General features: G+C 41.4%; 1 protein-coding gene across 12 annotated transcripts in view; it reads left to right on the top strand.

Moving 5' to 3' along the window:
• Nucleotides 1–27,476, top strand: part of tiam2a (TIAM Rac1 associated GEF 2a) — a 201,455-nt gene that overhangs the window by 146,799 nt on the left and 27,180 nt on the right. For 10 of the 12 annotated variants that reach the window (XM_073927632.1, XM_073927634.1, XM_073927637.1 and 7 more), the window contains one exon: nucleotides 26,100–26,288. In XM_073927632.1, coding sequence (XP_073783733.1) covers nucleotides 26,100–26,288 — 189 coding nt within the window. Of the gene's footprint in view, nucleotides 1–867; nucleotides 1,424–11,704; nucleotides 11,970–26,099; nucleotides 26,289–27,476 lie in introns of those variants that run through there. The other 2 variants (XM_073927638.1, XM_073927639.1) reach the window with 2 other exon arrangements.

Here is a 27,476-nt window from a genome sequence, read left to right on the forward strand (position 1 = left end):
CAGACGACGAGGTCGAGTTGGTACTAAACGTAACAAATGAATTACTGCACAATGCTGCCTAAAACAGTCCATGTTGTTGTTTACAGTGAAGGCTGGTCTGCTGTCTCCCGGTAGCATTAAAGCCATGTGTTATAGTCATGTGATCGGGGCTTGACGAATAAGGGACGCAAATGACACAAAAGCCCCAATCAGCTAGCGAATCTCAGCAGCCCCGCCTCCGTTTTCAGATGTCTCCGTTTTCCCTCATCCACACTGAGACGGAGCAGCAGCATTTCAGAATTAAAACGGGCTCTCCAGCGTTTCCAAAATACTCGAAAACTCCGGCGTAGTGTGGACGAATGCCGTAACCGTAGCAAAACTTATGTGTTTTCAAACTTAAATGCATTAGTGTAAACGGGACCTTAGTGTTTGCCACATATTGAGCATGTTGTATAGGCTCAGAGCTTCAATTAGGCGTATGTTTTATCTGCATTGTGTTGGATTTATTGGACAAATAAAAACTGCTTGGAGTATGTGTATGTAGGTATATATTTACCATATAATGCGCTGCAAATGACTGTGTTTGAATGTGAGTCTTGAGTATTACCTTACTGAAAACTAACACTCCATATCACTAACCAAAGATAACCCTTTACAAATCCACAGTCTGTCTGTGTTTATACCCCGAGCTTCTGATGAAAAGAAGTGAGTCAGTTTGTCCTGTTCCTTTGATTCGGGCTCAGTGTGTTCATCTGCATGTAGGGATTAGCAAATAGCCCGGTTTCAAATTGGGCTGTAGTATAGTACAAAGCAAAAAAAAAGGGGGGCTGTTAGATTTCAGGCTGTGAAGAGGTTCAGCTTTTAAGTTTACTTCAAGCATGCCTCGTTAGATCTCTTCTAACAGCCATGCGAGAAAGTCGTGATCACAAGAACCCAAGCACAGAGTTTTGAAAAACAGTTTGGGAGCAGTCCCAGATTGTCCACCTGCTGGTCTTGACCACTGAAACAGGGGGGTGGGGATGACTAAGCCAGTCAGCCAGCATATGGCTGCGAGCTGACTAATAATCTGGGCTTATTTAACAGCCCTGTACACAGTCAGAGGTCGAGAAGAGATCCGTAAAAAGAGGAACGGTTAACCAGTGCTTCCCATGGGACAGAGTTGGTTCCAATGGCAGAGCAGACCGAACGGGATGCCAGGCCATGCATCTACCTCACGGCGCTCATCGAGCTCTGCCTCTGCGAGCACTCGCCCGTCGAGCTTCTCTGTTCCTTCTTTACCATGTGCTGGCTCTGGCCAGACTGTGTGAAGGAAGGCAAGGATATCTTCCTCAACTCGGCTGTGCTGACTCTCCACCGGCTACTCCAGAACAAGCTGGCCCGACTGCTAGATGAGATCGCCGCCTGCGTGGCCTGCCAGAATGGTGCCGAAGGATCCATTTTCATGGTACCTGATGTTTTTGTATTTAACACAAGAGGAATTTGTCAAGGGTTTTACTGCTGTTGTGTTGCTGCTCTGCTGGAGGAGTCCACCTGAGAATCCAGAGTTAATGTAACCGTACGTTCACACCGAAAGCGGCGAGAGCGTCCAAGGTCGCTCTGGCCGCCCTGGCGACAACGCTGTCTGCCTTCAGCTCCGGCGGCGAGAGCGTCAAAACTCGCTACATTGATCTCGTACTTAAAGGAGCCGTTGCAGCATATCAGTTACATTCCTGCATAAGGCATGTTTTTAGCGTGAAAATGTTGCGCACTTCTTATCAAATTCATAAAACAATGGAAGATCAAGTTGCATGTGGTGTGGCTTTGCTCTATTTATCCAATATGTGTCCATATGTCTGAAATAGCAGCAGTACTGTTTTGTACTGTCACATCGCGTGAGATTCCCGCTTTTTAAAGATAAATTTATAAAACATTAATGAACATCAGTAACTCGCCAGTAACTTATTTAATGTATGTTCCTGTAAGAAAACATTGTAAATAATTGGAAATCCGGCGACCGCAATAATCAAACCCTTGGGAACAACTGTGGTCGGAACCAAAGTTCACAGGTTTGTGTTCCCTGAACTGCTATCAAGCGTTGGACGTCTTCATTCTGATTGCTTGCCGCCGAACCGCGTCATAGCACATTACCATAAAGTTGACTTCATTTCAACTCTCCTCGACGCTCACGCCGGCAAAGACGCGCCGCTCTGCTCCTCGCCGCTTATCGTCGCCTATCGCCGCCAGCTCTCATTGAAAATGAATGACTTCCGGCTACTTTGACGCTCTCGCCGCTTTCGGTGTGAACGTACGGTAATGCTGTTAGTTTAGCTGGAAGTTGGCACAATGTTCATACGTGAAGTCTGGAAATACTGGAGTTCCATTACTAGACTGGCCATAGTGATTTATAAGCACGTTCCCATGGCTCGTGGAATTTCTGGAATATCAATACTTCCCATTTACCAAAATGTATTTTGATTTCTGTACATTTTTATTACGTTGTTTACATGTTTTGCCTATTGATCTGGTTAGGCTATTTATTTGTATTTTTTTAGCCACTTGTCACCAGGTCGTACCTGCTAATATAGAGTCTGTGGTGTTATATTTATTTATTTATTTATTTATTTGCTGCTCAACCAGTCCCTTCAGTATTTTGTAGTAAAAAAAATCTGATTATTGAGTCCAAAAATGGCTGATTTTGTTGTGCTTTTTCTCAAAATTTAAGCAGTGTGAGATTACTTGTATTGTTTTTCTGAATGTGCATTGTGATAAAGTCACATGATGCCTCTAAAGCAGGTCACGCACCTAAAGGTAAAGCGCAGTGTCTGACACTTGAGATATTGCCCACCATATGAGCACTTTCCTCACATGACTATAATCAGTGTTGGGCAGTAGCGTCGCTGCAAGTAGTGATGCTACTAGCTCAACTACATTTCTCAGTAGCTTGGCGGTAGCGTCGCTACATTCAAAATCAAATAGCTTTTCAGTAGCCAAGCTATTTTATTAGTCAAGTAGCGCAGTAGTGTCCACACAAGCTACATTTACAGATCACGGATCAATAAGTGACCCACCGACATTCACTGAGCTGTGAAGCCGGTGAAAGTAAATCCATATGATGGCTAGAATGAGGAATTCTTCTTCCTGTTTTACAGTGTTGGGCAACAAAGTTTTTGGTGCGTTACTACCAAAACTTGCTTGATAGAAAGATGACCGAGGGAGAGGAGTTATTTCTGAAGCAGGATTTCTCATGACCATACCTCGAGAAGTACATGTTAAGATGCGGTAACATATATATATATATATATATATATATATATATATATATATATATATATATATATATATATATATATATATATATTGTGCTATGCGTTCTTGCGACGTGTAGTTAAATTTATTGAGAGGTGTGCGTTAGACAGTGCAAAGGCTGCACCAGGCCATACGCACACACACACAGAAGTATAAATCAGCCTTTAGAGTGGGAACTCTGTTTAATGCCCCATTCACACGGGGCTTCAGCGTCAACGCTTGACTGAAGGCGTGTCTGAAGTTGGGGCTGTAGGGATCGTCATAGCAGCGTCAGCCAATGAAATTCAGTCAGCAATAGGCCACTGTCTAGCTGGTGTATTTGCATACAGCGATTTGATTGGCTGACGCTTCCGTCGGCGCTTAAAGTTGAGCAAGTCCCAACTTCTGCAACGAGCAACGCCTCTGAAGAGGCACCAACGGATCCACAATGCAGTTCGGCAACGCCTGACGTCACCCATTCAAAGTGAATGGGAAGCGTTGACGCTGATGCACCGTGTGAATGGGGCCATACCAAATAGATTTACAATGAAGCTTTAAATGTCTGTCTTCATATTTTATAAAGCCATGACCCTAAAAATATGACCTTATTGTAATATACATGATAATTGTGTACATGTTACAAGACTGCCCCCAAAGGTGCATACCTGACATTGCCTGACAAGCAGGAGAGCAAAGTTTATTTCACTACAGTAAAATTTTCGATTTTGAAAGTTTAAAAGGCATGTCTGAAGTAAAGTCAGGTTTTTTCTATCGGTGGCTCATTGGTTAGCACTGTCACCTCACAGCAAGAAGGTCTCTGATTCGAATCCCGGCTGGACCAGTTGGCATTTCTGTATGGAGTTTGCATGTACTCCCTGTGTTTGTGTGGGTTTCTTCTGGGCGCTCCGGTTTCCCCCCCCATAGTCCAAACACATGCGCCATAGGTGCATAGAATAAACTAAATTGGCCGTAGTGTTTGAATGTGGGAGTGTATGGGTCTTTACGAGTAAAGACCCATGGGTCTGTACGGGTTGCAGCTGGAAGGGCATCCGCTGAGTAAAACCTATGCTGGATAAGTTGGCGGTTCATTCCACTGTGGTGACCCCTGAAAAATAAAGAAACTAAGGTGAAAAGAAAATGAATGAATGAGTGTTTGAATGAAATATACACACATATAGGACAAGTCAGGGTACTATAGTTATATGGGTTTTATTTAAGCAAATTTATCCAATTACACAATGTAATAAAAATGACTGCCTTGGCAGTTTGAGTGATAATGTTGGCTATGATCATAATAATACATTCGTTCCTATGGACTGCTTGGCCTTCTCCAACTTGATCAAAGCTTTGTTAAACTTTCTTTAAAAAGACGAATGCAGAATAATAATGATGATAGTAATGGTTTAAATGTGCACTAGAGCGTAAAACTGCAGGTGCGGTTTGGATTGCATGGCTATTCATGTTGATTTATGTGTGTGTGTGTCTTTATTTATCGGGCTTTAAAAAGAAGATGGCTACACGGCACAATTGCTGTAACCTCCGGGATGAATCACAGCCTGTCAGGCCTCTACTACGGCATGACAGGACATTTTCCTCTGAGCAATGGCCAAAGCTTTCTCCAGGGACACAACATCCTCTTGCTTTCCCATACGTTTGTATTTTATTATGTCGTATGAGGCGCTCTCTATGCAAGCTCTAGCTGTTGCTCTCGGGAGTTAACACAATGCGATGAGGAGATACTAGCTGTTTGTTAGTGCTAACTTGTTAGCGGTAGTTTAACACCTTGCCTACAGAATATGCCAAATGAGGATAATCCTCTTCTTGGCAGACATACAAGAGCCATAATCCATCTGCCTCCCACAGTCTCCTGCCTGTGACCTCAGAGACGTCGCCACTGTTTGCTCTTTCTTACCGCTTCATTCTGTTAATAAAGTGCCAGAAGGTAATAGTTAGAGGCTTTCCTTATGTTACAACCAAGGAGTTTCTCCAACATAGGCTCATTTTAAAAAACACACCCCTATATACATTTTTGGGGGATCATGAATTTTGTAGCCAGAGGCATTAAGGCATTAATTAATTTGTGAATTGTGAGGTCCCGGAACAGATCTGGGTAATGAATCGGAATGTTACCTGAGGATGGAGAGGTGTCGTGCATGAAAGTGGAGGGGTCTTGTGGATGAAAGTGAGTGGGGCTGGCATGTCGCGGGCGAAGGTGAAAAAGGGTTGGGGAGTCGCAGAACAAAGTAAAAGTGAACAGCGGATGGGGGAGGAAGGCTGTTGAGAAGGGGGATCGGTAAAATGAGGTGCCGGATCAGATTTCAGATTTCATTTCCCACTTACCAGCTGACCGCTTACCTCTATATGGGGAGCTTTCCTGCTGTTACTAGATTGTCCAGTGGCTCGCGGCGTACGTCGACAGACTTGAGACACAGAGAGGAGTTGACCAAGACGACGGGGTTCAAGTCTGGCGAAAAACAGTTCCAGAATGCAGATAAGACAAAAATTGAGGCCAAAAATTAAAATAAACAAGTAAATAACAGGGTGAGAATGTGGTAAAATCTGAAAACGTGGTAAAAATCGTCAGACGAGGGCTTTTCTTTTTCTGGATTGCTTTTGAAAGCACTGTGGTTGGGTTGAGGGAAGGGGGTGGGCGTTGATCAATCGGTGCATTTGAAAACACCATCGGTTGGGTTTAGGGAAGGAAAAGGGTGGGTCAGTCCATCAGCGACCTCTGGCCTCTGAAATTTGAGATCTGAAAAAGCGTACACAGCGGCCTCTGGTGGATTCATACAGTGGGGATCGAAAGTTTGGGCACCCCAGGTAAAAATTTGTAGTAATGTGCGTAAAGAAGCCAAGGAAAGATGGAAAAATCTTCAAAAGGCATCAAATTACAGATTAGACATTCCTTTAATATGTCAAAAAAGTTAGATTTTATTTCCATCATTTACACTTTCAAAATAACAGAAAACAAAAAAATGGCGTCTGCAAAAGTTTGGGCACCCTGCAGAGTTAAAATCTTGTACTGCCCCCTTTGGCAAGTATCACAGCTTGTAAACGCTTTTTGTAGCCAGTCAAGAGTCTTTCAATTCTTGTTTGAGGTATCTTTTCCCATTCTTTCTTACAAAAGTCTTCCAGTTCTTTGAGATTTCTGGGCTGTCTGTCATGCACTGCTCTTTAAAGGTCTATCCATAAATTTTCAATAATGTTGAGGTCAGGAGATTGTGAAGGCCATGGCAAAACCTTCAGTTTACATCTCTTGATGTAATCCATTGTGGATTTTGAGGTGTGTTTAGGATCATTATCCATTTGTAGGAGCCATCCTCTCTTTAACTTTAGCTTTTTTACAGGTGGCATCAAGTTACCATCCAAAATTTGCTGAATTTTTATTGAATTAATTTCTCCTTCTACTCGTGAAATGTTCCCTGTGCCACTGGCTGCAATAAAAGCCCAAAGCATGACTGAACCACCTCCATGCTTAACAGTTAGACAGAGGTTTTTTTCATAAAATTCTGTGCCCTTTCTTCTCCAATCGTACCTTTGCTCATTCCGGCCAAAAAGTTCTATTTTAACCTCATCGGTCCACAGAACTTGTTTCCAAAATGTATCAGGCTTGTCTATATGTTCATTTGCAAAGTTCAAACGCTGTTTTTTTGTGGTGAGGACGTAAAAGAGGTTTTCTTCTGATGACTCCATGAAGACCATATTTGTACAAGTATCTCTTTATAGTGGAATAGTGTACCACAGTTCCAGTGTCTGCCAGATCTTTCTGGAGGGATTGTGCAGTCAAACGTGGGTTTTGACTTGTTTTTCTCACAATCCTGCGAGCTGTTCTGTCTGATATTTTTCTTGGTCTTCCAGATCTTGCTTTAACTTCAACTGTTCCTGATGACTGCCATTTCTTAATTACATTCCGTACAGATGATATTGGCATCTGAATACGCTTTGCTATCTTCTTATAGCCTTTTCCCTTTTTTGTGAGCATCAACTATTTTCAGTTTCAGTTGTCTAGACAACTGCTTAGAAGAACCCATGATGCTGATTGTTGGGGTAAGGTCAGATGAGTTGGATGAGTTTGGGCATTTAAAACCTTTAAGATTGACATCACTTGGTCTTTGCTGACGATGATTGAGAACAATCCATGACACTGTCAGGTCTCAGATTTCCAAAGGGGGCAGTGCATGCCATAAACTCTGCAGGGTGCCCAAACTTTTGCAGACGCCATTTTTTTGTTTTCTGTTATTTTGAAAGTGTAAATGATGGAAATAAAATCTAACTTTTTTGACATATTAAAGGAATGTCTAATCTGTAATTTGATGCCTTTTGAAGATTTTTCCATCTTTCCTTGGCTTCTTTACGCACATTACTAAAAATTTTTACCTGGGGTGCCCAAACTTTCGATCCCCACTGTAAAAACAAAAACTGCAAAAAACACGTGCCTTTTGGGACGTAATTGGTGCTCTCCAGAATATTTCCCAAATTATGTTTAACAGAGCAAGGAAATTTTCACAGTATGTCTGATAGGTCTGATAGGTCTTTTGAATCACTGGAGCTCCCCCATGGCTACAGGCCTGCTCTCCTGTGGTTTGTAATGTAATGGGCAGCACTAATGTATTGATACCTCAGGCTGTTGATGTTGCCATCCACCCTGCAGATCTCTCGCACACCCCCATACTGAATGTAACCCCAAACCATGATTTTTCCTTCACCAAACTTGACTGATTTCTTTAAGAATCTTGGGTCCATGCGGGTTCCAGTAGGTCTTCTGCAGTATTAGTGAGGATTGTGATGCAGTTCAACAGACGATTCATCAGAAAAATCGACCTTCTGCTACTTTTCCAAATGATCAACTAGAAGTCGAGTTAATATTTGTTGCTCTTACAGCTGAGATCAATGACAAGACTTTTGTCTGGTAATCTATATACTGTACTCTTAGAGAGCAGAACACAGGCAGCTTCTTCATGTTATCCCTTGATATTCTAAAGCAATTACATTGTAGTGAAGGGTTGGAGGAGCAAATTTTATCTTCTGCACAAGCAAGACATTAATCTTTGTTGTGCTGCCGGGGAAAGCGAAACCGAATAACTGCAATGTCTGTAATGTGCTCTGCAAATAAACTTGCTCTTCCTAGCTTTGCCTTGCCTGGCGAGAATAGAATATGTTAAAATTGAAGTTGATAAAAACTAATACTCACGACATAATGAAATCTGGTACAAGCACACAGTATGTCTGATTCACAACAAATGACAACATATGTTATATTGCTGTCGTTTTATTCAATCATTCATTCAGTCTCTATTTCAGAGGTCGCCACAGTGGAATGAATCGCCAACTATTCCAGCATATGTTTTACGCAGCGGATGCCCTTTTAGCCACAACCCAGTATTGGGAAACACCCAAACACACTCATTCATAGGCACACTCACACTATGGCCAATTTAGTTTATTCAGTTCACCTAGCGCGCAAGTCTTTAGACTGTGGGGGGAAACTGGAGCACCCGGAGGAAGCCAACATGAGGAGAACATGCAAACTCTACACAGAAATGCCAAACAATAATGTGTCACATTAAAATGAATTACTATAAATAGTCATTTAAAATAAATATATAGTTATAAACTGATGAACTACTTTATCTTTTACTAAACTGTAGCAACTGTTAGTAAACAGGTCATTTGTCTGTACTATATTTGTTGCAACTATAATTACCACAAATTACCAGTAATACTTTATGGTTTAAAAACACTATAAAACAATATATAAACAATATATTGTTTGCTATAAATTACTTTAGTATTTAATGTGGGAAATCAATAATAAAAAAGTTGATAAGAATTAAGCAAAGAAATACTTTTCAATCACTGGAGTAAAATATTAACATAGCGTTGTACATTTATTAAATGTAAAAATATTTTTATATATCTCTGAAAAACGTTTTAGAAAGGCAAATGTGCTATATTGATAAATCATAACTGATCATCTTGTTACAACCTCTCTCAAAAATAATAGCTCGTTTTAAACAGAGAGAAAGCAACATAAAAAGAGAAACTTAGTAAACATTATAATCGTTTTTAAATGAATTTATTTTTACCAGAAAACCCAATAATAACGATAACAAATGCTTACCCCACAACAAATGAATGAAATAATAAATGCCCAGAAAGAAACAAAAAAGAAAGACAAGAAAACAACCACAAAATCAAATGCTGGATTGTCCACTAAAGCTGTGTCTCCCTTTCGCCTCCTCGTTGGCATCTTTATCCCCTCTCCAATTAATCCCGACATGGGAAACAGGTGCGTCCACCAACGGAGAGCGCATGCGCACTCGTATCAAAAGCCAAGAAAAACAAAGGAGGGTAAATAAAAAAAAAAAAGAAGAGCACAAAGAAAAAGACACAGACCGTAACAATCTATGATGACTGATAGAAAACGGTTCAGTCCATTATATTGAAAGGCGATCGGAAATAATGTTCCCCATTCGCCCGTCACGATGGCCATATTTGTGAAATAATGTTTATTGTGTACCATATTTATTGACAATATATATATAAAAATATATTGATAACGATGTCTAAAAAGACGTAATAACATTAACATCCCATAAACAATGTCTGATTCACAACAAATGGCAATATATGTAATATTGTTGTCATTTTATTGAATCATTCATTCATTTTCCTTCGGCTTAGTCTTTTTTTCAGAGGTCAACTCAGCGGAATGAACCGCCAACTATTCCAGCTTATGTTTTATGCAGCAGATGCCCTTCCAGCCACAACCCAGTATTGGAAAACACCCATACACACTTATTCATACATACACTCATACACTACAGCCAATTTAGTTTATTCAGTTCCCCTATAGCGCATGTCTTTAGACTGTGGGGGGAAACCCGGAGGAAGCCAACATGGGGAGAACATGCAAACTCTTCACAGAAATGCCAACTGGCCCAGCTGGCACTCGAACCAGCAACCTTCTTGAGCCACTGAGCCACCGTGCCACCTTTATGATCACGATGAGGAGCTTTTGTCTGTCACAACACTGTTACATGCAGTGAAATTGGACCCCTTCAACCATACACAAACATCTAACATTCGGATAATATGCAAAATGGTTACCTTTCCTCGTGAGATGGGTCTGTTTTAATCTTGATTTAGATTTAAAGATGAGATGGACATTGGTGTTTGTCATTCGCTGTGGTGTTCAGATCCTGCCTTTATTTGAAATAAACATTGCTCTGAGAGGCTCATTGCTAACGTTGGGCAGTAGACTGTTTTGCGTGCGTGCGTGCGTGCGTGCGTGTGTGTGTGTGTCGAACAAGACAACACATTATGCTTACTTCATCATGTTTTTACATTATGCACTATTTGCCTTGGAGCTGTTCGATAGCCCAGAGCCAAAATGAGGAGACTTCATGTTAAATGTCTACAGGAAATGTCAGCTGAAGCCATTCGAAGAGCAGATTATACTTTCAAAGAATCAAATCGAATGAATTAAGCTTTCTACTCCTCTGCATCGGTGATGTTTTCAATATACAGGTACTGGCCACTTTATTAGGTACACCTTACTAGTACCAGGTTTGCCTTGAGAACTGCCTTAATCCGTCATCGCATAGATTTAACAGAGTACTGGAAATATTGCTCAGATATTTTGCTCCATCTTGACAAGGTAGCATGACGCAGTTGCTGCAGATTTGTCGGCTGCACATCCATGATGCGAATCTCCCATTCCACCACATCCCAATGGTGCTCTATTGGATTGAGTTCTGGTGACTGCGGAGGCCATTTGAGTACAGTGAACTCATTTTCATGCTCTTCTGCAGACCTCGGTTGTAACGAGTGGTTGTTTGAGTTACTGTTGCCATTCTATCAGCTGCCTTTCAACCAGTCTGGCCATTCTCCTCTGACCTCTGGCATCAACAAGGCATTTCTGCCCACAGAACTGCCGCTCGCTGGATATTTTCTCTTTTTCTGACCATTCTCTGTAAACCCTAGAGATGGTTGTGCGTGAAAATCCCAGTAGATCAGCAGTTTCTGAAATACTCAGACCAGCCCATCTGGCACCAACAACCATACCACATTCAAAGTCACCTAAATCACCTTACTTCTCCATTCTGATGCTCGGTTTGAACTGCAGCAGATCGTCTCGACCATGTCTACATGCCTAAATGCACTGAGTTGCTGCCATGTGATTGGCTGATTAGAAATGTGCGCTAACGAGCAGTTGGAGAGGTGTACCTAATAAAGTGGCCGGTGAGCGTACTGCACAGGTCACAATAACACATTCTCCACAAGCATTGTTCAGCGTTCGCAGGCCATCCAGAAACATTTCCATTGTGTGGATGTCATTGAAAGGCTAGGCTACTGGTAGTGTTTGCAAACTGTCTGAGCACTTTCATTATTCTCTCTGGAAACTGCAGCGGGGTCGTGCCAGCCAGCAATTGATATGCAGATTTCAGTGGGAAGCAGCACTTTCAGTCTGCGTGCACATGACCTGCTAGGGACCGATTTGTTTAGGTTCTGTCAGAAAGCTCACCTAGCCGTTTAGACGTGTGTTGGCTGTCGAGGAAGACATAAGATAGCATGGAGAAAAAGTTTGAGAACTGAAGGGGAACTCAACAACCATGCCAACTTTCAGGGTGAGCAAGATTAGAAGGAAGGGCTGCTCCCTGGCCAGAAGGACCAAGTACCAGTCTATAGCTGCTTGGAGAATACTATACAGGCTGCTTTTCATGGTGAGTGGATTTACGGTTGAGAACAGGAGAATTTAAGATCTGATATGTTCTGATATTTAAATAATGACATATGACAGCTGATCAGAGTCCATGGCACTCTGAAAAATAAACCCTGAAACTGACCAATGTGAGGAGAGTATTGTGAACTATTTTTGCTCCTTTAGAAGCTACTGTGTAAAAGCGAACCGCAATAAGAATAAAAATAAACATTCTTACAATTAAAATCTCTTTAACAACTATCCATTTACAGGTGTGAAAGCACCCCGAAAATGCTACTTTGCTGTAAAATAGGGTCCGATTTACTTTAAAGGAGAGTTTTTAAGACTGTCATGTTTATAATCATGACATGAAACACGTCGTGAATGAGGTTTTATTCATGCTTAAGACAACTGTCATTAAGTGTCATTTCAGGGGTTCTACACCTTTATTATTATAGGACAGTAGAGGTTTTTGACACGAAAAGTATGTGGAGCAGAGAGTGGGAAAGGATTGGAATCGACCTCGGGTCACCATGAGCATGTCGGTGCTATATGTCAGCGCACAGTACCACTAGGCTACTGGTGCCGACGCTCAGTAATGGTGTTTTAAGGGCAAAGATGACATTGTTTAAGATGTCTTTAAGACAGTATTACTGTTACGATCCTTGTAAAATATGTTTAGGGATTTAAAAGGAGTAACATAGAGATGGCCAAAGAGTAAACTAATAATTTCACAAATCAACAAATTAGCACCGCAAAAGATTTATTGCTCCCACAGTATTTATAATATTTACAAACAATACTAAGTTGGAAAAGAACCAAGAAAAACGGGAACTGAAAGTTGCGCTAGCAAATCAAAAAAATACATATAACAAATATATTCCCTTAATCTCCTCCCCGACATCCTCTAAATAAGATTGTAACAATATGAAAAAGAAAGGAAGCCCTGAACTTACACTAACTAAAAATAGAAATCCAAATTAGCGCACTTCGCTTACTAGTGTGTCTATACATCAGCAATTCTGCATGCAAGGTATGTAGGTCATGTGACTTACTACTGTATGTTGTTCCAGATCTCCCTTGTTTGCAAGTCACAGAAAGTGTTGAATGGAGCATTAGTGGGCTAAAGATGTGAAAACACGCGACATCCATCGTGAACTCAGATTTTACACATGACAGAACTCTAACAACGGATAACCCAAACATCTCACTCAAAGTCAACATTAGTATCAGCTACAAACGCATGGACACCACCAAACAGACAACACACCAAACAACAACAGCAGCTGATCTCTTCCCGTTGCCGCTTCGGATTTAAAGGGCTCTGCACCGAGCGTGATTGGCAGAGAGAAGTCATAACCAGGGCCAGACGGAATCTGCGGACGTTTTTTGCTATTCCTGCGGAGAATTTTAGTAAAAATCTGCGGATTTCTGCGGAATTATTTTAGGAGTATCCAGCAGAGTATCATAACTAAAACCATAATATATTAAATGAAAAGTAATAAATTACTGAATAAAAACTTAATAAATTCTGATTTACACATTTACTCAAGTAAATAAACAGATTTAATAATGGCCTAAAAATCTGCAGAAATCTGCGGAATTCTGCGGAAAGTCTGCGAAAAATTTGCAGAATTCTGCGCACGCAGATTCCGTGTGGGCCTAGTCATCACACCGTTGAACACGATTGGCAGTCCTGTCAGCCAATAGTGCTCCAAAGTAGGCGGTACCTGTGAAAATTTCACAGGGCAGGGAGAGAGAGAAAGAAAAAACATACCCGCACCAAAACAGTGTGCAGTTCACAACAATCACATAGAATGGTCATAAATCTGTCATAAACATGATTGGGCCATTATAATTGTCTTGAACACTTTCTGATCACTTTTTTAGTGGAACTAAATGGATTTGTCATTCAAGTTTTTCCATTAAAAGTGTCGATACTCAAAAGAATAGTCATTGATATTTAATCTAAGTCAAGTTGACATCTTTGCATTTAAAATGGCATATCTGAGCAAAAGAGACGTCGTCAAAGAGCTTAGAATGACCAAAAGGCGACACTCAATAATGTTCCATTGCAACAGCAGCGGCGTTGTTTTATATTAATTTATTTAAAAAGCAGATTAAAGCCGATATACAACCTGAAAGACGACAATTCAACGTTTGATATCATAATCATCAGCACTTTTAATAGTTTATTTTACAGACTTATAATATGCTGTAGTTCTATTTCATTCCAAAATGGCCGCCGCGCCCTCTAGTGGCTGTGTCCCAAATTACACTAGAGTGTCGCCTCTTGGTCATTCTAAGCTCTTTGACGTAGTGGCAGATGTCATAAGCATGCAGGAAATGATGCCCCTGCTGAAAAATCCAGCTTAAACCAGCCTAAGCTGGTTGGATGGTTTTAGCTGGTCAACCAGGCTGGTTTTAGAGGGGTTTTGGCCACTTCCAGGCTGGTTTCCAGCCATTTCCAGCCTGGTCTTAGCTGGTCAGGCTGGGAGATGACCAGCTAAAACCAGCTTGACCAGCCTAGCCAAGCTGGGAGTCCAGCCAAAACCAGCTATATCCAGCTTAAACCAGGCTGGTCAAGCTGGTTTTAGCTGGATTTGGCTGGTCATTTTCCAGCCTGACCAGCTAAGACCAGGCTGGAAATGGCTGGAAACCAGCCTGGAAGTGGCCAAAACCCCTCTAAAACCAGCCTGGTTAACCAGCTAAAACCAGCCAACCAGCCTAGGCTGGTTTAAGCTGGATTTTTCAGCAGGGGCCATGTGTCATGTCATGGTTATAAAGGCTTTATGACAGTCATATGAACAAGTGAAGTGTTACCAAAAATACAGCTAGCGTGTGATGTATAGTGAACACAGCAGTGGTGCTGTCACAGAACAGGGTTGAAAGATGCTAACTCTTGTAGCCACTAGAGGTGCAGCTGTTTTAGGGTCACGCTTTAGAACAGAGATTGTTTCAAAGCATCTCCACTGCATTACACAGGGAATTAACAGAATCCACTGCTTAAAAGAAAGCACTGCTTCAGTGTGCCCTGACAACCTCAAAAAGACTTTTAATGATTGACTGGCTAATGCATTTTTCAAGAGCCCGTTTAGAGCTGTGTTCATTGTCTTCATATAGACCGATGTGTCAGTCAGACCGCAAACTTTCCACACATGCATGCTGAGCAGTTTTGTCTCTCCTCAGACAGTGTGCTGTTGAAATGTTCTGTCAAGAGAATAGCTTTCGAGAAGACTCTAGTCTTTTGATGGCTGCTATCACAGCAATGGAGGAGCCGTCATCTGGGGACATGAAAAGAAAAGCTGAAGCTTCAGTTGATATTTATGCGTGGTCTTTTCTTTCACCTCCATGATAAGCTTTCGACATACACGTTGACAAGTCAGTGTAAAAGCTACGATTAACAGTAGGCTTTTATTATTATTTACAAAAACGTTTTACTTTTATGGCTTGCAAGACACTAGCCATCTTTCCATCCAAAGATGTGTAAAAAATGTATGCGCAAAACTGGATTATCACAAAAAAATGTGCAAATATATACCTGTATATATATATATATATATATAGGGCAAGGCAGTGGCGCAGTAGGTAGTGCTGTTGCCTCACAGCAAGAAGGTCGCTGGTGCAAACCTCGGCTCAGTTGGTGTTTCTGTGTGGAGTTTGCATGTTCTCCCAGTCTTCGCGTGGGTTTCCTCCGGGTGCTCCGGTTTCCCCCACAGTCCAAACACATGCGGTTCAGGTAAAATGGGTAAGCTAAATTGTCCGTAGTGTGTGAATCATAGACTGTAAAATTTATGGATGTAGTGTCCGTGACGTCACCCATAGGTTTCTAAAGAGCGCAAAAGAAGCCACAAGTAGGCGCGGCCAACCGTCGCCATTTTGTTCACGCGTCATCACACCCACGGCGGGATACCAAACAAGGGCAAAGAGGCGGAGAGTGAGCGGAGCTACAGACACCTGCTGGTATTTAGCTTGGACCTGGTTCAGACACACTTTACTTTGGGAGAAATGCTTAATACTTTATCACCTGTGGCTCGTTTGTATTCTGACCACTTGTGCTTGGTTGTATACTATATCAATAAAGTGTTTAGTCTTTTAAAAACACTGCTGTAATACATTGAGCCACTAAAACATTGTTCTTATGACGTTTTTCAACAGGAGGAAAACGCGAATTACTTCCAAACACTTCAGATATAGTCTGTGCTAGTTAATGTAAGACTATTGATGAAATCCAGCATAACACTGTATGACAACGCTTCAGATGACTGATCTACAGCCTACAGCTAATCAATCTGACAGATTCTGAAGTGCATTACAGCGCTAAATATAAATATAAACGATAAATGATCTTAAATAAAACAAATACATGTATAGAGATGGTATATAAGTATATAACTTTACTCACATGGGAAACGGAGGCCACGTGAATGGTTTGTGAGCACAATTAAGTGCACTCAGCATGCCATGCCATCTAATAATTGTAGGAAACAAGTCCAAAAGGCAGTTGACTGTGTAAAGCCACATAAAACAACACAGAAATACGATAAACATGCCGAGTTCAGTGGCTAATCTGCAGGATTCAGCTGAGGTGACGTGACGGCGACCAACGAGACCTAGCTGTCAATCAAGTGGCCACTCACTTAATTATGCAAACTTGATATAACTTAATATAAAGGAAACAGATGAGTTATAAAAAAATTCACCCCCCTCACAGTTGTCATGAAGGGTAATATTAGCTGTATTAACCAAAATCTTTTTTTGTACCAGGCTGTAAACACCTTTTTTTCTGCTGTAAAGTTGGCCATTCTGACAGTGGGCTCAATTGAAAGTTGCTCTGTTTTGGAGCCAGGAGCGGCCAGGACTAGCGGAATTTCAGATGAATTGCAGTTTTAGTTACTTCCGTATTGGCTTCCTCAGGGAGAGCAGGAGGTTGCCGCTTGGTGTGAATGTGTGTGTGGATCAGTGGTCACCAAACTTGTTCCTGGAGGGCCGGTGTCCTGCAGATTTTAGCTCCAACCCTAATCAAACACACCTGAACAAGCTAATCAAGGTCTTACTTGGTATACTTTAAACATCCAGGCAGGTGTGTTGAGGCAAGTTGGAGCTAATTCCTGCAGGAACACCGGCCCTCCAGGACCGAGATTGATGACCCCTGGTGTGGATGTTTCCCAGAGATGGGTTGCGGCTGGAAGGGCATCCGGCTGCGTAAAAACTTGCTGGATAAGTTGGCGGTTCGTTCCGCTGTGGCGACCCCTGGATTAATAAAGGGACTAAGCCGACAAGAAAATGAAATGAAATGAAATATGTATAATGTTGGCAGCAGCAGTGTATTAAATGCTCAGTACACAACAAAATCCTCTTTGTAAAAATGACTCAGTTCAGAGAGCATTTGGTCCCTCTTTAAAAAAGGGCAAACAGGTTAGTAATAGGTAAAGCTGCTGTTTGTGGAGTTGCTTATTGATCGAGTTGATCCTCTGCTGAGATTTTGAGAGGTTCGATGTATTATATTTCAGCTGATTTCATCTAGGGATGTGCTGAAGTCAGTAGTGCTTTTGTGTTTCTTTTCTGTGTTTCGGCTTAATAACAACAGGTGTCGATCATCAGTCCTCAATCATCACCTAATTAATCCTTTCATTGTCTCGTTAATTTGAGTAACTTTAACTCAATTTAAAGAGGGACTAAATACTATCTAAACTGAGACAATTTTTCTCAGAGGATTTTGCTGTGCATGTAAATATTCTGGCAGTAGCAGGTCTGTGTACTTGCTAATAATAAAAGCAGCAGCAGCAGCGTTGAAGGTTTACTCCGCCAAGACCAAACACTTCAACACTGCCTTATACCCATGGCTTTACATTAACTTTTTTGATCTCCAGCCACACTGGCTAGTAGTTTCCCAACGTTACTAGCCACTCTGCATTTTCACTTGCCACAATTTTGTTTTTGGGAAAATATTTTTATATGCATAAATATGACTTTGACATGCTAAAATTACTTAATTTAGATTTTGTGTTATGTCCACATGCCTCCTGATTCATTTCACATTTTGTGTGTCGTGTATGAGCAAATGGGTCATGGTTTCATAGTGTTATACTGCAATTAGTTTTTATTTCACATGACTTTTCAGAACTCAAAATTAAGGATTTACCTAATTTATCTCTGACCACACCAAACAAAAATTATTTCTTAGCCACACATTTTCAATGTGTCAACACAATATAAATATAGCTGTATACTTCATGTTTAACAAAACATTTATTAAAAAAAAAAACAAAGAAAAGCAATTGACTTTTAAAAATAACTAATCTCATGTATCAAAAATATGCACAGTAATCTGTCCTCGCTAAAGGTCTCTCAGATCAGTTAACAACACACAAATAGAGAGTTAATCTCATATTAAAGCAAATGTTGTTGTAAAAAATTATAATTAAGCCATATAAACAAAAATAACCGTAAGCAAAAGAAAGCAGGTGAAAAACATACTGTGTGATAGGGATGATCACTCGGTTAAGGCCAATTAATAATCTGTTCAAAGCGAAAGAAACCGGTGCTGCTTACAAAAAGACATATTTGGAGCTCTTGAGTGCATCAAGACTGTCTGTGGGTGCATTAGCATTACTTTTTTGCTTGACTATTTGAAAGCGATCCGATCACAGTTGAGTTCCAGGCACACGTGTTTCAAGGAAGGAAACAGGAGCGCGCACGCGCTTTAAACAGTCGCGCGCATCACATCAGCTGTTAGCGCGAGTGATGATCCTCTCATTCGGTATTCATCTGCATTCTTCTGCTTGCGCGAATGCAATTTTATTTTGTTAGTCGTGCTGTTTCTCCATTCTAAGATCACATTTGCACGCATATTGGGTCATTCTTATAGTTGAACCCTGCTTTTAAGAAAACAACAATTCAAAAATTATTTTCAACCAGCCAAAGTGGCTAGTTGAGGTGTCTGTCTAACCCGCCAAAGCTGAAATCTACCCGCATTTGGCGGGTTGGCGGGTGTTAATGTAAAGCCCTGCTTATACCTATTTATTACCATACTAAATCTCCAACACAATCTCAAGGCAATTCGTAACTTTTTCATTTAGTGGCTAATTCGTATGAATTCGTACAATTTAGTACGATTTGCTTATCCCCCAATGACGGTTGGGGTTAGGGGTGGGGTCAGGTGCCACGCCTCCTTTTTAAAATCGTGCCATTTCGTACGACTGAACTCGTACGAATTCGTACGAATTAGCCACTAAACTGGCAAAACGTAAAATACTTACGTTTTCTCGTGAGATCAGGCTGAAATCTCTTTGAAAGCTGTCATGACAGAAATGTAGTTCCTTTAATATCTCTTAATTAGATATCTGGCTCATCTGGCATGCATGCAGAGGTGTTTAATGTTGCCGCTTTGCAGTTCTGTAAGACTGTATCTATATTTAGAGCCTGTTGACCTGTTTGCTGGTCAGATTCGTGCAGTGTCTTGGCATGAACTTAAACAGCCAGTTCACACTCTTGTGTAAATGTTTGTGTGTAGTGAGGAGAGCCGTCCAGGTGCTTTTCGTGAATTTAACAGGAACCTGTATGGAGTCTTCACGACCCGCTGTGCTCCTCTGAACCTCCTGGCGGCTGCAGCAAAACAACCACACAATTACCGTTATCTGTCTGCGCCAGGCTGGGGTTTCCCACCGATTCTATCATAGTGTGCTCCATTAACGTGTCCACATGATGTCTCCTGCTTTCCTCCATGTCTTATTTGTGTGTTTGGAGTTTATATCATATCCCGGAATCGAGGATGTTTGAGAATATAGCGTGTTAGAGAGAGTCAGTCTTACTTCAATTGTCATTTAGAAAAGAACATTCAGACTAGTTTGTCTTTATTAAACCTCATTTTTGTCTCACAAGTCAGTGTGTTCACTGTTCGCTTGACCCTGGTGATTTACAAAATATCAGATGTGACCTCGGACTGCAAAGCTAGCCTTATACTGCGCGAGTTTATTTTTGGTAATACTCAAAATTGTACACATCGTATGGGTCAACTTTTATTTTAAGATAGTTTATATATTTATTTATTCATTTTAATACGGCTTAGCCCCTTATTTAACGGGGTCGCCACAGCGGTATGAACCGCCAACTATTCTAACATATGTTTTACGCAGCGCATACCCAGTGCTAACTAGTGCCGCCCTAGTTTGTACATTTCCTACTATAAATTTATCAACTTTAATTTAGATTATGCTTGTGTCTTGCTAAGAACTTCATTAGTTCCACTTTAATTGTGGATTTCTTAGTATTTTGATTTATAAGAACCCTCAGATTTTTCAAATCGTTGTATCTCAGCCAATGATCGTCCTATACTAACAAACCATACATCAATTAAAAGCTGTTGTTTAAATTTAAATTGTAAAAATGGAAAGAAGGCCACCCATTAGGAACAAATAATAATATAGCTTTTCAATCAGTAAAAATAATACTTCTAATTATATTCTTTAAAGGTACCATACATTTAAAATAACATGTAGCAGTTAGTCCAGTATGTTAGTCTTCAGCCCAATCCCAATTCTACACCTTAGCCCTTCCCCTTTAGTGATGGGAAGTTCGGATCATTTTACTGACTCGGATCTTTGAGTCTCGTTCATCGAGATGAACGAATCTTTTTTCGAGTCATTTCGTTCAATTTGCCAAAATATTATTAAAATGTTACGAATTGCTTCCAAACACATCTACAACTAGCCCAAAAGGTTGATCACACGACAAATAAGTCATAAATAGAATACTATAAGAAGGAGAAAATAATAATTCAATGTTTACCTGCTCTTTTGTCTATGAAGGTATTGTTGTCTCTGTGCTCAGCTCACCTCTTCATGTCTTCAAATGATAGGGGTTCCTTCACGTTACACTGACAGTCACATATAATCTTAATCAATGCACAGTTTAAGCCGATAGGAGCCATGATCGTTCGTTCATCACTTGACAGAATGACTCAAACACAAGGACTCGAGAGATGAACGGATCAATTCTTTTTCCGGCTCTAAACAAATATGATTGGCCCGTGATGAACGAATGACTCAGACCCGATAGAGGATTCGAGAGATGAACGGTTCAATTCTTTTTCCGGCTCTAAACGCGTATGATTGGCCCGTGATCAGGGCCGGCGCGTCCATAGTGGTGACCTAGGCGGACACCTTCCACCTGCGTGCTCAGTTATGTCCGCGACACCTCCCCCGCGTCCTCAAATATATTCGCGCATAGACGATAAAATAGAGAGGGCGGTGTCAGCGTCACCTCCATCAGCACCCGCGAGTCCTCAGTTATATCCGCAAATAGGGCGGCAGAATAAAGAGCGCAGTGTCCGCGACACCTTCCTCCCTCCCTCCCTCAGCACTTGCGCGTCCTCAGTTATATCAGCGCATAGGGCGGCAGAATAAAGAGCGCAGTGTCCGCGACACCTTTCTCCCTCAGCACCCGCGCGTCCTCAGTTATATCCGTGCATAGGGCGGCAGAATAGAGAGGGCGGTGTCCGCCAGTCTCCCTCCCTCCCTCAGCACTTGCGCGTCCTCAGTTATATCAGCGCATAGGGCGGCAGAATAAAGAGCGCAGTGTCCGCGACACCTTTCTCCCTCAGCACCCGTGCGTCCTCAGTTATATCCGTGCATAGGGCGGCAGAATAGAGAGGGCGGTGTCCGCCAGTCCGCGACACCTCCCTCCCTCCCTCAGCACCTGCGCGTCCTCAGTTATATCCGCGCATAGAGCGCCGGAAAAGAGGTCCGCTACACCTCACTTCATTTTCATAACCAGTCACTTTCGTTTTCACATTGGGGTTGAGGGCGGCGTGATCGTCCTCTGCCTAGAGCGGCAGTTCAGCTTGCTCTGGCCCTGCCCGTGATAAACAAATGACTCTAAACGCATATGATTGGCTTCTGCCTTTCCGCGATGAACCACTCAAAATGTGATGAAGACTTGAAATGAACGAGACCACCTGCACAAATGTGCGCACGCGCAGATGAACGAATCACTCTCTGAGAGGACTCGTAGTTCCCGAGTCATATTGAAGATTCGTTCAAAATGAACGAATAGTTCATGAACGAGCCATCACTATTCCCCCTCGTTTTGCTCATTCCCGTGAAGGGGGAAGGGGTGTTCCGATTATCTTTATCTTGAAGGCGTAGGGCTAAGGGGAAGGGGTAGATACCCCTTCAAACAGAGATTTTTCAGCACCACACTCAAAATCAAGGGGTAGCTAATATTTAAAAGTAGAAAAAGAATTCAAAGGGGGGCTAATAATTCTGACGTCAACTGTATATCCACAGTGTTCTTCATATTTCCACATGCTCAGACACTGTGGTAATTTACGTTCGCTGCAGTGTTTTCCAGACTCCATAAATGAATCTCTGTTAAACTGATGTCTGAGAAGATGTCCTGGGAGTCCCAGTGTTTACTTTGGGTGGTCCTGTCGTAACGGAGCTTTCTGTCAGAACATTACCTATTCCTCATTCTCCGTCTCTCCCGGCACTCAGAACCAACTTTGAAGCTGGTGGTGCACATGGTCTCTAGAGTGGTCCGATGGTAATTAGCAAACCTAAATCTACTTCTTCCTCGCGAGATTTAATTTTCTCTTCCCACTGTTGAGGCTGAGTCACAGGCTGCTTTCACACACACACACACACACACACACACACTTTGCATTGTAATATGCTTTCAGTCTCTGTGTGTCAGTCTCGGGCTCAGTGTTGAGACAGGTCGAGGTGATGAGGTTCTACAATTCTGCAGAGGCTCTGTTCGATCCAGTTTATCTGGCTGGTTTAAAGCCAGAAAAGGGCTTTGGTGTTGTTTTGGTCCCCTGCGGTCACAGATCTGTCCCCGTCAGCTGTTTCACTTGTTCACAGCTCTCTGAGAGCTGAAACTGAGATGCTGCAGCCTTTATTTGGAGACAGTGCTTGTAAGCATTATTGCTGTTTGTACTGATGTACCGCCTTAAAAGCGGGTTGGCTGGAAACCTTATTACTGTAAATGCTGACAGTGCTGGAATCGTGACGAGGTGCAAGCCTTTAAATCATTAATGTGTTTTTATTTTGAAAGCGGGTGACAGTGTTGTGCTCAAGTCTGTAGGGTGTAGATCCAGCATAAATAATGGAATACTTGCACACGCATCGCATATGGACTAGTTCTGTCGCAATCAATCTAAGCGTTTCACGCTCCAAGCTGAATTCAGGGATTTATTTTTAAACATTTACATTGGATAACAGTTATTAATAGAACATTTGTGAGTCAGATAATCAGAGTAATGACAATTAAGGGTTCACACCAAGCATGATAACAGTAGCGGTACATATAAAATTCTATAATGATAAAGATAAACGGTATCATTGGGATCAATTTCATCATTTTTTTAGCTTTTAAATGATAAAACACTGAGAATAATTTGAAATATAAATGGAAATATCACACAATTTAAAGGTGCAGATGACAATGTGAAGAAGCACTTCTGTTAAGCCCTTTTTTACATATTATTTAAAGATAATATATCTTGAAAACAATTGGTTAAACCATAGGAAAGGATGATAAAAATATATGGAAGTTTAAGTTAAATTTATTTGAACTGATAAATGTTTTGATTTATGTTTTGTTTGTTATACTTTTAAGGAACTAATTTTATTAAATTGGTATTGAAAAAGTACCGTTTTGCAACCGGTATCGAATTTAAAGTATCAGGATTGGTACCGGTATGCAAGATTTTTAAACAGGATTACAGCAGCTTTAGTAACATTTCAAACAAACATGAAAGACATAAAGAGATATGGGGCCCTATTATACACCTGGCACAATTCGGCGCAAGGCACAATTGTTGTTTGCTAGTTTCAGCTTGGCGCAGGAGTTGTTTTTGACGTTTTGCGCCACGCTGTTTAAATAGCAAATGCATTTGCGCTCATATGTGTGCCCATAGGCGTTCTGGTCTAAAAAAGGAGGTGTGTTAAGGTGCATTGCTGGCGCGTTGATATTTTGGGGAACTTAAATAATCTGTTCAATAGAGCAGCTAAGAGGAGGTCAAAAGTCCAGCACAGAGCGTGTTAGTTGTGCACCTCACTTAAACATTGCTTAATACACACAGGATGTACAGCAATAAACAAATATCTTTAAGTGAAAAAGAATTAAAGGATTAAAATATTACAAAATTATTATTTTCTAGCCTACATAAATATAAAAACCACAGCCGCCATGCCTTCTTCATCTCGTGGGCTTTTTGAGTTCATTCATAACAGTTTGCTTTTGTATAATGTTTTTATTATTAGCAGTATTACTTATTATAAGCATATTTATATTTTTTTTATTAAAAACAAGCTTAGATTTGTCCACCTGTCAGGTTTTTGACCACACTTCCTTATTATTGTTCATTTATTAGTTTGCTGGAAATTAGAACTGAATTTAGAAATAGTTTTGAAACAAATCTTTGCCCTTAATATATGAAATTAATTATGTAGACTAATGGATGTCTGTGCATACAACACATCCACGAGAGGGAAAGTGAAATTAAAGAATGAGGAGGCTCATCTCTCATTCTCGCACTGCAGATGCTCTGTTTAACTGTTTCATTGCTAGTGAAGTGTTCAGTTTTTTTTTTTATTCTCAAAACACACATATAACTCATTAAGAGAATAAGCTCAACCCTGTTAGACCATGCGCCACGGCGCAAAGTGGATTTTCCAGTCCTTAAAATAGCAAAAGTGGATTCGGACACACCTTTAATGACTTTGTGCCCAGATCGTCAAAATAGAGCCCAAAGTGTTTTAATCTTAACCGTATAAAGCCTATTATATCATTTTTGATACGTGAATGACTCAAAGAATGACTTCCAAAATTAACAAAACAATAATTAGCGATCGATACTATGAACATTAGGGGTGTCAAAATTAATTGTTTCTTCGGTGCACCGCGATGCAGACGCGGACAATTCGGTATCGGTTCAGTAATAATCATAACCGGTTATTACTGACGTCATTTACCTCATATGCGCTCTGTCGCGAGGGAGGCGAGTGCGAGTATTTACAACACAGCCAACTCAGCGCTGGCCCGTGGCATAGGCACCATAGGCATATGCTAAAGGCACTGTACATCCAGGGGGACACCAGAAATGAGCGCGGTTAAGATGGTTTTGTTTTCGATATTCCTGACACACATTCAGTTAACGTTATAGACGGCAATAACTCAAAAACCTCTTACCCTAAAAAGATCTAAAGTGTGTTTCCTACAAAAAGACAAAGCTGGTTATGTTTCACAGCTGTCTTTCTTTTTTTTGCTTGACATTAAGAGCACTGCTCCGTTTAAGCCTTCGCAATATGTGTTTAGCCGGGAGAGCTCGCGCTGAGAGGAGCTCTCAGTAAGGGACCGTCAGAAAAGTGCTTCTTTTTTAAATTTTTTTCGATTTTCTGCTCCGCTCAGCGCGAGCTCTCACTGTTGCGAGGTCTTAAGTGTGTGTGTGTGTGTGTTTGTTTGTTTGGTGCTGTCTATGTTTGTGTATGTGTGTGAATGAGAGACAGTGTGGTGCTTTGTGTCTGTGTGTTTATACAGACAGCATGTTATAGCCTCCCCCTTAAAATATAACGTTGTATATGGAAAGCATCATCAATGCACCGTGATGCACCGAGATATCGAATTGAACTGAATCAAAGGCATGATAATCGTAACCAGTATAGGTTCACAGCTCTAATCAACATAGCCTTGTTCATATAGGTTTTGTCTGAATATGCATTGTGATAACGTCACATGTCGGATCTAAAGTGATTCACACACCTAAAGAAAACGTGCAGCACTGTGTAGTGTCTATGAAAACTCAAGGTGTTGCACACCAAATGACCACTTTCTAATTGCAAATATAGTGTTATTAGATATTAAACAATGCAGATGGCATGGAAGGAATTTGTAAAGTGCTCTGGCTAGCCAAAATTGCAAGCCTCTCTAAATTTTGCGTTGTTTACTTGATTTTGCATTACATTCAGTGACTGCAGGATCACAAAACATGCCTATTTTTAAATTCATTTTGGTCATGAAATTCAGGTTTTTAGTCGACAAAAGTCAGTAAAAAGTCAGCAAAGTAGAAACCCTACTGCAGTTATTCTGTTTACCTCCTTATCAGTTGACATCATGCTTAATGTTCCTATCTTAATTGTGTCTGCAGAGTGTGGACACGGTGTGTTCGCTGTACCACTCCTACCAGGAAGGCTCTGGAGGTCTGATGGAGAGCCAGGAGGAGCAAACGGGGCCTGAACCCGCTATCCTCAGGCCCTGTCCGCGTCATATGTCTGCCACAGAGAGACTACGCAAGGTCATCCAGGAATTAGTGGATACAGAGAAATCCTACGTAAAGGTGAGAACCGACTCCATAATCCCCTATTAACATCGTTCAACAGAGCGAAGTGAGCAGTCATGGCGAGTAGAGCTCCGTGTTGTTGCCCAACCCCAGACTTCATTAAAACTGAACGACTTGACCTTTTCGTCTTGACCAAAAAAGTCACGTCAGCAGCGCTTTAAAGCTGGATTTAATGATAGAAACGTGAGGTGAAATGGTTTGACGGATAGCTGCTGGAAGATTCCTCATGGAGTCCCGAAGGATCAGCTATTAATTAACTCCTCTAGACGGTGAAAAGCAGACGCCTCCCCTCTCATCTGTTTCCTGAAGATTCCCCAGGCTTGCATATGATTGTTTATGCGGTGCTGGTTTTATTCTGACGGTGTTCATAGTGAGCCTTTAAAACCGTGCTGTCATAATGCGTTCCTGGTGGTTAATAGTTGTCAGGGATGCATCTGATTATTCTGTGATTTGTGGGAGGGAGAGAAGCAACATCCCAGAGTCCCGCACTGGAGCCATTTGTCTGTGATATGCTGCGTCGGCACTGGCAGACGCCTATAAATCAGCCTAATGAGAATATTCAGGTTGATGCGCAGACAGCCTACCAATGCCGTAACATGGACAGAGCATGCAGTGCAGGTTTGGGAGCTGTCAGGGGACGGCTTTAGCTGTTTAAACCTACCTGCAACAGGACATACTTTGATTAATTGCTTTGCTTCAAATAGGTTTTTTATGTTCAAGCCAAATTTTTGGAGTTTCTGAAAAAGAATAGTGCAAGTTATTTAGCGCGTGTCTGGTGGCATGTTTAGACAACACAATGTAGGTACAGTAAAACCCAATCCCAATTCTACCCCTTAGCCCTTACCCTTACCCCTACCCCTTGTTTTGCGCGTTCCTGTCAAGGGGTAGGGATGTCCCAATTCTCTTTACCTTGAAGGCGTAGGGCACAGGTGTCAAACTCAGTTCCAAAAGGGCCGCAGCTCTGCACAGTTTAGTTCCAACCCTAATTAAACACACCTGATCAAACTAATTGAGTCCTTCAGGCTTGTTTGAAACCTACAGGTAAGTGTGTTGGAGCAGGGTTGGAACTAAACTGTGCAGGGCTTCGGCCCTCCAGGAATTGAGTTTGACACTCCTGGCGTAGGGGTAAGGGGTAAATACCCCTTCGAATTAAAGATTTTTCAGGACCACACTCGAAACCAAAGG

The sequence above is a fragment of the Danio rerio genome, chromosome 17 (assembly GCF_049306965.1).
Source record: "Danio rerio strain Tuebingen ecotype United States chromosome 17, GRCz12tu, whole genome shotgun sequence".
Taxonomy (NCBI): domain Eukaryota; kingdom Metazoa; phylum Chordata; class Actinopteri; order Cypriniformes; family Danionidae; genus Danio; species Danio rerio.